The 13,201-nt window shown below is 42.1% G+C and overlaps 1 protein-coding gene across 4 annotated transcripts in view; it reads right to left on the bottom strand.

The window, feature by feature from the left end:
* PARD3B (par-3 family cell polarity regulator beta) overlaps window positions 1-11,779 on the bottom strand; it is a 422,878-nt gene extending 411,099 nt beyond the window's left edge. Inside the window, exon 1 of one of the 4 annotated variants that reach the window (XR_015258893.1) lies at window positions 11,470-11,779. Coding sequence is in view for 3 of the 4 variants with exons in the window: in XM_086750624.1 (XP_086606750.1) it covers window positions 11,470-11,589 (120 nt within the window). In the remaining variant the exon portion in view is untranslated. The remainder of the gene's footprint in view (window positions 1-11,469) is intronic. The other 3 variants (XM_086750624.1, XM_086750623.1, XM_086750625.1) reach the window with 3 other exon arrangements.
* Window positions 11,780-13,201: the final 1,422 nt, after the last annotated feature.

Genomic DNA, 13,201 nt, shown 5'->3' with positions numbered 1-13,201 from the left:
AACCACCTACTCCTTTCAGTTTCTGACTTGCTGCAATTACTCCCCCACAACACACAAAATCTAATTCAAATGGAAGATGGCCTAAGCCAACCTTTTCCCAGACTCAAGCATTAAGGGGTCAACACTAGCATACTCCCATCTGATCCATCTTACATCAAGTGGAAGCATGTGAAAAGGATAAGCATTTAGAGCTACTTTGTTCTCTTGATAGTTTTGAAAAATAAGACTGAATACAACAGTAACTATATGGAGGAAAAAAACTCTCAGAATTAATATATTTAAAATGCACAGGCCATGAGTGTTCTTTCAAGCATTTCTGAGTTATGTTGAGTATTTTGAGCAAAAATTCATTCTTAGTTTTGCTATTTGTAAAGTCAGTGGAGTGGTTTCTATGTGGGTTTTTCAGGTAAAGTTATTATCACCCTCACTCAGCAGCCAAATGCGAGCTAACCAAGTAACTGTTCCTGAAACATTAATACAGAAGATTTCTCTGGATTTTCAAGTGCTAATCGTCTGGCCTAATATAGAGGAGTCATCGTTTATCATTGACAGGATAGATCCTAATGTTAGATTTATATTTTTCCTCCTACACAACAAACATCTACTCCCTGCTAAAAAAAAAAAAAAAAAAAACCACACACTATCTTCCTTTTTCACAGCAGTCTAAAAAAAGCCTGTGTCATGACTACTACTATGCAAATATTAGGTCTTTCTCTATGCACAATGTCAAAGTGTCAATGAACCTTCTACTTTTTGTTGCCTAACACAACTATTTCCGGTTTCCAGCCCTTTAGGGAGTTTTCTTTTTGTAGCTTATAATGCCAGGAACTCCTGAAACATTTGTTAAGAATACATCCATTACAGCCAGCAGGGAAAAATTAATTGTGAATTGGCAGCAGATAGGTTTTGCAAACAAGCCTAATTCTGTAGGAGCTGAACGTGTTAACTCCCTTCAGTCCTTGAAAAATTTCAGCAAGTCCTTCTACCCCACACAAGACATGGGAAGATTCAGTTCAACAGAGTAATCTCCTTTCCAATCTCCTATTCTTTGGGCAAAGAACAGGTTGAGATGCCAGAAGCAGAAGATGACAGCCAAATTTCCAACATCAACTAAAAAAAACATATGCCGTATTCGTTAAACAAGGCAACTGCTAGAAATAGACTTCTGAAAAATAAAGTAAACTTGATATGAGTGTACTGTTGTAACTTATCCTACAGAACGGGAAGGGAGAGGGGGGACAACCTAGAGGAAAAGAATAAAACAATTTCTACAGAAAATTTCAGTAGAGTGAATAACCTAAGGAAAATACAATTCAAGTCAATGAGTCAAAGCAAAGTATGCCGCATTTTGGCACACTAGAGCAGATCAGATATTTCCTCAAATTTAGAAGTCTTTACTCAGTATGAAATAAATCAGCTTGTAAAAACAATTGCATAGATTGCTGACAACCCCTTACTGTAGCTAATTATTTTATTTATCAGAAAAAAAAAGTTATACCTTAACAAAAATCATTGTTATAGCCAACAACTTTTTAACTCCATGTGATCGGAAGGAATGTGGTTTGGAGGTAAACTGCATTTTCATAGCATCCACAATATATAGACATTTCATTGATTCAATAATTTGCCTATTTTTTTTCCTTCAAGCTTAACAAATACTGAGGTTTTTTTTCTAAATGCAAGCCTTCTGGAGTCTTTACTCAGCAAAAAGATTTCCTGTATGACTTCTGGTTTCCATACAAGCTTTCATGTTGACTACAATCTACAGATGACAAAGTATGACACAGGCTAGAGGATCAGAGGAAGTTATCCACTTGGTTTTGTCCTGCATAGACTGAGGAAGAGTGTTCATTAGACAACTGCACAGGCCTTACTACCTGTGAAAGAGAAAAGGTATGATTAAGCCTTCCAAGGCCTAACCTGCTGCAAAACTACAACTTCACGTTGACCAGATTCATAGAACTCTTTAATAACTTCTACTTTTAGAAGAGCTACAGACACACTGACATAAGTAGCCTTGTTTACTGCTTCCTCTACTTCTGCACTATTGTGCTTTTGTTAAACTTCCTTTTGTGATGTTTAACATCTAGGATAAATCCAACAAAAATTCTGAGATGAGAACCCTCCACCAAAATTTACTGAACAAGTTAAGAAAGCCTTATAGAAAAGTTTACAGCTGGCAGAAGGAGAATTTCAGCAGCTGCTCAACCAGTGATCCACAGGAAAAATTCCACAACTGACCTCTAGGCAACAGTTGAAGGGTTACACAGCACATGCAATTCTGACAAGCTATGGAGGAAGAAGTTAGTTAAGTAGCATTCCGGGACGCATACTACCTTCCTTATTTGTAAAACTCATCACTTACAAAAGGCCTATATCCAAAAGAGTCTACAGCCAACGCTTCCACTAACAGCAAAGTCTTAAGCCTTAAGCTTGCAGTCTGGTCTCACTTCTGGCTTGTGCTCAGAAATAAAAGAGATATCCAGCACTGCAAGACTAACAAAAACATAATCAAGGCCAGGAAAGACTACATGACCTCAAAACTTCTAGTTTAATGAGAAATACAAATAAGGAGCTACCCTTATACGGACATCACTGAAATTTATAAAGATGTGTCTAATTTAAGTCTGCCTGCCCCACAGGCACACCAGCCAAAAGAACAGCTGCAGAGCAGGTATTTGCATCTTTTCAACCAGTCACCTTCTGTAGCAGCTGAAGATCACCCATCTACTTACTGGAAGGACAGAACCTTGTAATGGTGGCTTTCAAGGAAACGTGAGAGCACACCATTTTCACAGGTAATAGGAAGGCATAAATCCATGCTCAAATTAAAATAAATAATCCTCAACAGTAGGATGGTCTACAGGTGGGTGCTCAAGATCCATTCCAGAGTTCAGACACGGGACAAATCCACCACATACAGGGGATTAACCCATCAGGATTTATTATTTGTCTCTCCTTCAAAGGTCCAAATAGAGACATGCTGGATTCTAACCTCTCTGGAGCTGGAATTACTCTTAGTTGACCTGCACACTGACATCCAAATTAAAAGAAACAGGAGATCATTACAGTAATTTTTCTCCTCTCAGAAAAATCTATAAAACGTAGATATTCAGATTTGCCAATAAAAAACGGCTCAGCTCTTGATGGATTGACAAGAATGAGATAATATCTTCTACAACAATCTGAAGGTCTTCTAAGGTTTTAGGGAAGAGAGATGAACAGATTAGTCAAAGACAAAAATAAAGCCACACAATTTTCCAGGAATGCAAGTCTCAGAGCCTCTTTGGATTGTATCAAGTTCTCCTTTAGTCTAAGCACTCCATTTTCTTCTACTGATTAAGAAATTACTGTATTTTTGTAAAGGAAAATGACAGGGAGGGTGCATGTTAAGATTCACCAACAGCTAGTATTGCATTAGGAATCTGGAAAACATTCTATCAGATAAGCTGTACTGCAAAACCATTTGGCTCAATAGGGCCTCGTCACTGAAGTCGAATCCATAGCCAGAAAAAAAAAAAAAAAAAAAAAAAAAAAGCCAGAGCCAGATGTTAGTCTCTACCCGTCAGACTGAATTCTGTGATTCCAAATATCAGTCTTTGTTAGACTGCAATCATTCATCTTCCTCCCTATCTACCATTCATATAAATGGTATCCTTATTACCAGTTGTAAGAAACAAGTTAATTCAAGCATTCTGTAGTTTTATTTTTCACACACGTAATATCCAATAAAGAAAAGCACTAAAGTAAGAGGTCTCACTCTGGCAACAAATGCTGCCAACGCATCCTTGTGAAACCAACGAGCAACTCATCTAAACCTCCCAATTCAAGAGCATTCCAAATAGCAAATCTAAGCACTGGAGTACTGCTACGGCACCTGCCACAACAAAGCAAAGCCATCCATTCTGAACAGATGTTCTGGTGGCATAAAAATTACAGGTTTACACTGGAGAGTAAGACAGATTTTGATGACATTAAAACATTACAACAGTTCACTTAATGGAGGTGTCTATAGCACAATCACTAGGCATAAGAAAAAAAAAAACCACAACCATTTACAGAATGAAGTCTTACATTCTTCCTCTTTAACATGAGGATAACAGTGCAAAAGAAGTCCTAACCAGTGCAATCAGTAATTTCTTATAATACAAAGTCTTCTTTACAAATAAGTTATTAAAGTAATCCTATGTAAGAATCAAAATACTGATGGTAAGACATATAGAACTACTGCAACAACATAGAATCCGAGGGGAACAAACAATGCTTTTATTAAGGAAGAGATTATGCAAGTACTGCATAGACTTCTTTCCAAAAGTTTTCGTAACATGCTGATTTTCTAAATTTTTCATATGAAGCAGCTTTCTCAGTTCACCAATGTACCTACGATACTTTCTGGTCAGTGGAATTTAGAAGTCCATTGGAACCAACAAGTCATTAACACGAGCCCATCATTTCTGTTTCACTCAGTTCCCCAACACAAAATGTGCGCATCTTTGTGCATAAGCAAGACTCAAGAACTAAATATAAAAACTCAAAGTAGAATCTGTTTTCAATTATACTAATTGTTCAAGACTTTTAGTGTTATCATATTCATTAAGGATGAAATACAGACATCTTAATAGGGTGCAGGAGAGAGTTTTCAATAACAAAGCAATAGGGCTTTACACCTAGGAAAGCTGCAGTTATGACATTAGCATCATTAGGAAAGCCTAAAGAATGTTCTGCTCACTGGGGGAAGAAATTTGCTGCTTCAGTAGCAGGATGCGAGACTCTGCACGGTATGGTGCAGTTCAACCGACCTAGCATACTGAACAAGTAAGGAGGAAAATATAATCACATAACACGAACCATTATTCACAAATAACTTTATCTGTTAAAAACAAAAATATTAAGTTTTAAAGAAAATACCAATAGGACACAACCCTCCATTTTCAAACACTTGGAAAAAATATTAAAGCTGTAATTCAAGCAGCAAGGAAAAGCATCTCCTGGTTCCAGCCTATGCCAGAAGGAATGGTTTTTTTTTTAAACTTTAAGACTATCATACTACATGGTACTTCCTAAGTTGGAAATAACTACACAAAAAAAAAAATACCATTTGGGGTTTAAATTCCTTCTCCACTAATTCATACAAGACAATTCAGAGTTCATCTTCAACTAGGCAAAGAGCAACAGGAAAACAGTCACTACTGAGAACTCTGCACTGCTCTTCAATGGCTTCCTTCTATGACTGTTTTAACACTCAGTTATTACAAAATCTTTGGTGTGTCTCAAGTGGTAACAATTGAATAGTACTCAGGACTTAATAAATATCATCTCGGAGACAAAAATGAAAGCCCAATATCATCACATACTGTAGGTCGGACTTCAGCGTATTTCCAAGACAAGTTATTCTCATTTTGCCATTTCCACCAATTTTATCCAGCTCTACCCTTCACCTGAGCTCCCCTGAAACATGTTATTATCAAGTAACTTAATGTTCATCCAGAAGTCCAAGTCACTGGCAGCAATTTACTTCTTAAAAAGAACACAGACATCCAAAAAATGTCTTTTTCAGGTTACATAAGTACAAAACATCCTATAAGACATTTTGTATGACAAGCCTGACTTAAATTCAATGTCAGTTTTTCTATTTGGATTATAAATATCTGTTAGAAAGAGGAAACCGGAAATCTACCAAAATCTCATTACATCAACACTAGTGGCTACGATGCAGCACAGCAGTAAACATTTCATGCAAAAGTGATAAGAAGGTAGGCACTTTTTAACTTGCAATTTTTCAGGATCACTGTAAAAGTGATCCTGAAAATTGTTTAAGAGACTCAAAATTCTGCCACTTGAGAACTATCTTCAGTCTCAATGCAATTATCACTACCAGTGTCATTAAGTCAGAGTTTGTTTTATGTATAATTTTTTAATCATTTGTCTCCTTCCCTTATCTTTACTCCTCCTACTTACGTGACCTGTCTTCCTTTCAATCAGTTACCCAGAAACACATACATCAGTAACGGAAAAGCAGCATATCAAGCCATATACTCCTTTTGTAGTATGATATCATAGTGGACAAACCTGAAGGCTGAATGCAGAAGTGATAACTAAGCTGTTCATGGAAACACACCAGTTTCCAATGCAATGTAAAAGCTCACTAAAATACTGTAGCTGATGGAGCAATACTAAGATAAATATGGGAATTAATAGTTAGAATATTTCCTAGCAAAAAAGTTCATAAAAACAGAGCTTTGTTTTGGTAAAACAAAGATTATGCATTAACTCTATCCCTAACAGAGCATAAAATAAATTAAACTAAGACAAACTGGGTTAGAAAAAGAACAAACAAACTCAAAATCAAGATAAAAGGGTCTCACAAAGACAACTGTATTACTCTACTTTTATAAAGGACTAAATACTTAAAAACTGCCCAAAACAGAAAAACTATGAGGGGATTTCTTTCAAAACTTTCCACATATCTCTTCTGAATAAATCCGTTAAGCTTTTGCAAACACTTTTTGTAAGCATAGAGCTTGGAGTTGAAGTAACTTGCCATTTTCCCTACCCTTCATGTTTTTAGAGAAACTACAAGAACATTTAGTACTCCTTCTGCTTGCTGGCTGATTTACAACAGCAATACATAATTCCAGAAAACTAATTGTCATGTTGTGGGGCAAGCAAGAGCAGAAAGAAAGGGGAAAAGTATTTTATTAGTAGGAATCAGGAACTGATACAGACAACCAACCTGCAGCATTAGCTCTTTAAATACACCTAATTTGGGGAAGATCGCCAATACAAACCAAACAACACACTTTTTGCTCTAATCAAAAATGCACCATTCTTGACCAACTCAGTCGCTACATTACTGCTTCCTACTCTGTCTGACTGCCAATTAAAATTACCATTACCATCACAGAATCAACTGCTGGCTTCTGTACATTCTCATCCTTGGAAACACAAACTAACGCCCGTAACAGCTGGAGATTTGAGTCCCTGTAAGACAGTTCAACTAATATTTGATTGTCTGTGTCAGCATTCACCAAGGGAGGCCCACAAAGACTGTGAAAGCGAGCCACTCAATTTAACTGTACTTAAAATGACAAATTTTAAACTGATATTTAAATGACAAATTGTAGTACTTATTAATTTTGCTACATGGCTTCCATGTCCCACCCATTCAACTGGCTTCTATGAACAAGACTTCTGACAGCCAAAGCAGTTACTCCACAGGAGGCATCTAGGCAAGCACCACACATGCAAGCCTGAGTAGATTGATAGAAGGATGATAAAACACCACTTCCTCATCTCTCTGACTCCTCCAGAGAAGCAAGACGTTTTCGTATACTTTCCTAGGGAAAGTTTCACTGCAGCTTAAAGAAAAGCCATTGTGGATTTCACTTGCTAGTCTCATAGCCATTCTATTCCCTGGGCGCTCTATCACTTTCTGTACCAACAGCATTAAAGGTCTTTGAGTTAGCAAACTAGCATCTCCAGCTGAATCAAGGGCTTCACTACAAAGCTGGTAATTAAAGCATTACCTCCTACTTGGTGGGAGCAGCATTTCAAAGGGGAGAAGTGTGAGCACAATGACGCATTTGGCTTGAATGCATTGGGGAATTGCTTTGACCAGGACCACGCAGGCCCAGGCAACACCACAAGAGCATATGGAACCCTTCAGTGCTGACCCAGAACTGCTCTTTCTCCCTCTCTCACCCACATACTCAGGGGGAAAAAAAAAAAAAACAAACAAAAAACAAACAACACACAAAAAAAACCCCCACACAAATAAAACGTCTCTCACAATTCACTGTAAAACAATTAACGAGGTACCTTGTCTTGAATCCAAGGGCCTTAATAGCCACAGAGAAGCAAACATAGCAACAACAGGCACAGCAACTCAAGTACTTTGCAGTACATCTGCTCTCACTCAAGCAAAGAGCCCTAAACACAACAGATAACATGCAAGGACTCCCCAAGGCACCACAAATACCAAGTTACAAGAAATACTAAGGGATTGGGCTGACAACAAGGAATCATTAATCCTACTGTATCTACCTGTCAGCAGGAAGCCTTAACACACACATTACTAAACAGTAACAAAAGAAGGTCCTGAGTCACAAAAAAGTTTCATCAAGCTTCATCTCACTGAAACACAAGTTATTTTCTGACGTGACAGTCACTTCTCTGAAAATTTATTTACAATTCTCACAAAGCAACTGATCAACAAAACGTTTTCTTAAAACATCTAAGACTATTCACATCGTGAAATCCCAAAGCACAAAAATCTCGTAGTTGATACTGTAATACTGACAATAGTTCATAAGTCCTGACGGTTATTTGTATCCTCCAATGAATCAGACAAGATCTGCCCATTCAGAACTGCAACAGTACCTCTAAAACTCACTGCTAAGCTCAGTAGCATCAAAAAATAATCAGTCTGATTTTTCAGCTGGAACAATGGCCTAGTATTTTGTTTTATTTAACAGAGCAACTGAACCTCCATGACCAAACCTTGCCAACACAGCCCAGCCAAGAAACCAAATCAAACTTGCTAAGAAAACGCAGCAGGCTACAATAAGTAACTGCCTGCAGAGTTCTCAGCTATTTACCAAGTCTCACTCACAGAAACGAGACTTTCCTCTCATTACAAGTATAAAGAAATCCCATGTACTTTAAACCAATTTAAAATGTTGCTATTTTTATACACAGAAATTCAAATATTTTACAGTATCTGCTACAAGTGAATAATATTCTAATGTAATATTCTTTCCTTTACCAGACAAGTGACTGCAGTGTAACAGCAAAACGAGGCTTCCACAACAACCTCAAAACACAAAGCCTCTCACCCACATTTTAGTGGTATTTGACAGTACCATAACTAGTAAGTTTCCCAAAGCTTGTATCCTAGCTACCTTTTCATTTTCCACTCTGCAACTACAAAAGATATTCCTTCTATCAATATTCCTCCCTTCTCCAAAGCCTTTAGGCACTTTAACAATACCATTTTCCACTTTGTTCTTTTGTAAGATTTTAAACACTTGAAAAAAAGTTATATAGAGAACACTTAACATGCCAGCAGAAACAGCAGCACTCTGCCACAGGAAGCATTCCAAACATTCTAAATATTTTGAAAAGCAAAGCAAATATTCAGTTATCTTTAACATAAACCTGTTTACATGCCTGCAGCTCAGAGCAGATTTTAGCTGCTGATTATCTCGAGATAATTCCATTCTCTATAAGATTCTAAATTTTTGTAAAAGAAGTTAATTTTAGAAAGACCCAACAGAAGGAAAATAGTAAAATACCCAATCCATCCATGTTAGATTGGACAAAAACTCTCCACAAAGTAATAAAATTAATTGTTTGTGACTTCTGTATGATCTATCTTACCAAACCCAAACTTCCCCTCAGGAAAGAGGAGTAACTCTGAGTGCTGTTTGACAAGGTAAAAGGAAATTAATCTATTTATCTTTTTGGCTAGTTCCACTGCAAATCACACAGACTGAAAACCAGCTAATCAAAGCACTGCAAGAGAACTGTTTAAATTTCCAGTGAACAGTGGGAGATAGGGTGTAGAAGTCATAAAATCTTCTTTAGCGACTTGAATGAAAATCCGTTCTGTATTTTTCAGGTCCTTTGGTTGTTCTCCCCACCCTGCCTCTTTACAGGTCCTTGTATAAGCTCTGAATTGCCATTACCCAAGGCAGTCGGCAATTTTTTAACAAACTGGCCTGTATCCACTTTGTCCATCTACAGTGTAGAACAGCAGCTCAGGATTTCTATAAGGATGTAGCCAGGAAAAAAAGTCTTATTTGCAAAGGCAAGAAATACAACAAGGTCAGAAGTGTAAACTCTGGGCTCTGGCTGTCTTGTACAGGAGGCTGGATGATTCTGACCTCACACTGGAGTGGGTATAGGAGATGATCGCTTAGCGTAAGAGTAATTTTTCTTCAAATATTACCTAAATAGCAAATTGGGTACAAAATCTGGACTGTAGTACATCTTAAATGTCTGGCATTTACTTGAACCTGTTGGAATTTCTCTCCTATGAATTGCCTATTGAGCCTTCTGGAACAGTCAGGGCCTTGCCTAGAAATGCAGACATCCTCCTACTCCTTTCTAAAGGAGTTAATAAAAAAAACAAAAAAAAACAAAAAAAAACAAACCACCCTCCCCCAAAAAGAGGCATCTGAAGTATTTATACAAAAGCTTTGTAGCCCACCTTGTCATTAGACTAATTCCAGTGTCATCACAAGCACAAATCAAAACTGAAATCAAATTTTAAATGTCTAAGTTCAACTCAGCTGAAAGTAATTCTGTTTCTGATAAACCCCACACTTGATGAGAGACCATATGTTATTTTAATACTCTGAACCATACTTCAGTGCAAAAGAGCTCATTGAGTATTGGCTGTAACAGCACCAAGAACCCTATAAACATTGTCCAGTTATTACGCACATTCATAAGGAAAAAGTTTTTTCATACAAAATATTTACCAAGCTTTATGTATCTTAAACCAGGTTAAAAGTATGACACTTGCTCAGAAAGACTAAGATGGTGACCACTATAATCTCTACTACAGAGCAGTCTCAGCTGTTCATGATGGATTTAGTATATCAGCAGCAAGTTCTCTCAAAATAAACCAGAAAGAACAAGAATTTTACTTCCAGTTTTGCAGGATATCAAACAGCTGATTAGGCACAGAAGAAATCAGCCCAGGGCACAAAACAGATCCCATAAGCCCTTGGCTGTACTTTTTATTCAGATGTCTTAGGAGGATGGAAATTCTGCAAGCCTTTAATTCAGGACTTGTAACTGGAATCTCTCTCACAAAGCAGTATTTGCAACACTAGGCCTTTCATCAATATTAAACAGTATCCCATTAGCCTTCAGCACCTGCCTCTTGGAGGAAAAAGAAAAAAAAAAAAAAAAAAAAGTATTTTTATGCTCAATTAGATACAACCTAAGAAAAACTCGAGCTCCTTTCATGTAAAGGAAGTCATCTACCCATACAGATAGCACCACACAGAGCAACTGATGCCAGAAAACACAAGCTTTAATGGAAATAAGATAAGTTACGTTTGTGTCCGTTTCAAGTTTGTTAGTCAACACACATGGCAATAACAGAAGACACCTTAAAACACGCAAAGCAAGCCATGCTAACCGAGCTTGTTAACCGAGCAGAACACGCTCTCAGCCCGCCGGCATCAGCTGTTACACAAAGTATCTGCCCGGGGGATCCACAGCACGGGCCCACGCGGGACGGGCGCCACTCGGACCATGCCCACGGGCCCCCCGGCCACGGCGCCCAGCCGCCCACCCCCCAGCGCCGCCGCACCCCCTCCAGCCCGGCCCTGCCGCCGGCCGCTGACCGGGCCCCGGGCCCCGGGCCCCACTTCGCGTCGGCCCCGGGCCTTCCCCCTGCCCCGACTCCCGCCGCCCCTCACCCCCCCCCCCAACCCCCCCACACGGCGCCCTCACCTTCTCCTGGGCCTTGCGGTAGCGCTGCAGGGCCTGCTGGGTCAGGTCCCGCACGCGCAGCTGCCCGTCCTTGCAGGGCACCACGATCCCCGTCCGCCCGAAGCACACGGTCACTTTCATCTCAGCGGAACCGCCATGCCCTGCCCGCCGAGAAACGGCGCCCGCCGCCGCCGCGCAGCCGGGCCTGGCCCGGGGAGGCGGCGCAGGTGCGGGAGGCCCGGCGGCGCCGGCAGGTGCCTGTCCCCGGCCCCGCGGCGCGGCGGGGGCGGGCCGGCAGGTGCGCGCGGAGCCCCGGGGGCTGCGCCTCACCGCGCGCGGGCAGCGCCGGGAACGAGGCCGCGGTCGGCGGCCTCCTTCCGCCGCGGCGGGCCGCTGAGCCCGCCCCTCCCCGCCCGGCTCTCCGGGGAGGCGCGGGCCGGGCCGCGCCGGGCGGCCCCGTACGGCACCGGGGGGAGGCCGGGGGCAGCGGCGCCGCTCGCCTGGGGCAGAACCGGGCCGGGCAGAGTAGAGCAGGGCAGGCCGCGCTGCGCCGGGCTTAAAGGGGCCGCGGCGCCCCGTGGGTCGGCCCGCCGCGGGCCCCGTGGGGCGCCCTGCCCCACACAGTCCACGCCGTGCACGGCGAGTGGCAGCGCTGCACCCTCCCTGTGTAACCCGGGGACAGGTACCCACCGCACCCTCCGCGCAGCTGCACCCACGCGGCAGCGCTCTGTCACGGGGGAGTGACCGGCCTGAGGTGCTGACTCTCCACAGCCCGGTCCGGCGGCATCACCCTGCGGCGCAGGGCCTTGCGAGGGCACGGCTGGCGGGCCCGAACGGGCCTACGAGCCCCCTGCCAGCGCGGCCAGACACCTGCACCACTGCCCAGCTCCTGACACAGCACACAGCACGCACACGCGGAGCAGGCCCTTTGTCACACGAAATGCAGCTGGAGAGAAGTAACGCATGGCAACCTGCACCGCGGTGCAGCGACCAGGGCCGCAGCACGGCCCTTGCTCTGCCAAGCAGTTCAACACACACACAAGCGCAGCAATGTGCTGCCCGCCCCTGACCTACCGAGACAGTGTCACAAGGCCTCACACCCACCTCGCCACACCACACAGCACCTTGCAGGCCCCCCAAGCACCGTATCTATTCTGCACTGTACAGCAACGCACACAGAAACACATCAGCCCATACCCTTCAACACGTGCTATGGCAAAGCCACGCAGCCTGCATGATGGGATGTCGGGCTCTGCTGCACTCCCCAAACACCCGCTACTCTGCAGAGTACACTTTTCCGTACCACAGGGTACTGAGTAGTGCCCCCTGCACCTTACCTACCACCAGATCATGTACCACATAGCGCTAATACAGGAGACACCACTACAATCTGAACAGATCAATCTACAGACCGAGTAGGGACTGCGAGGATGAAGAACCGCCCACTGTACTCGAAGAGCAGGTTCGGGAACATCTGAGGAACTTGAAGGTGCACAAGTCCATGGGACCTGATGAGATCCATCCGCGGGTCCTGAGGGAACTGGTGATGAGGTGACGGCATCGGTGGACAAGGGACAAGCAACGGATATCATCTACCTGGACTTGTGCAAAGCTTTTGACACTGCCCTGCATGACATCCTTCTCTCAGGGGGGTTGGACTAGATGACTTTTGAAGGTCCCTTCCAACTCTAACCATTCTATGATTCTATGTGTACAACTGAAGATCATGAAGCAAAGAAAAGGTAATATAAAA

Source organism: Chlamydotis macqueenii, chromosome 6, assembly GCF_036417535.1.
Source record: "Chlamydotis macqueenii isolate bChlMac1 chromosome 6, bChlMac1.mat, whole genome shotgun sequence".
NCBI lineage: Eukaryota > Metazoa > Chordata > Aves > Otidiformes > Otididae > Chlamydotis > Chlamydotis macqueenii.
The sequence above is the reverse complement of the archived record's forward strand: the minus strand, read 5'-3'. Positions and strand labels throughout refer to the sequence as shown.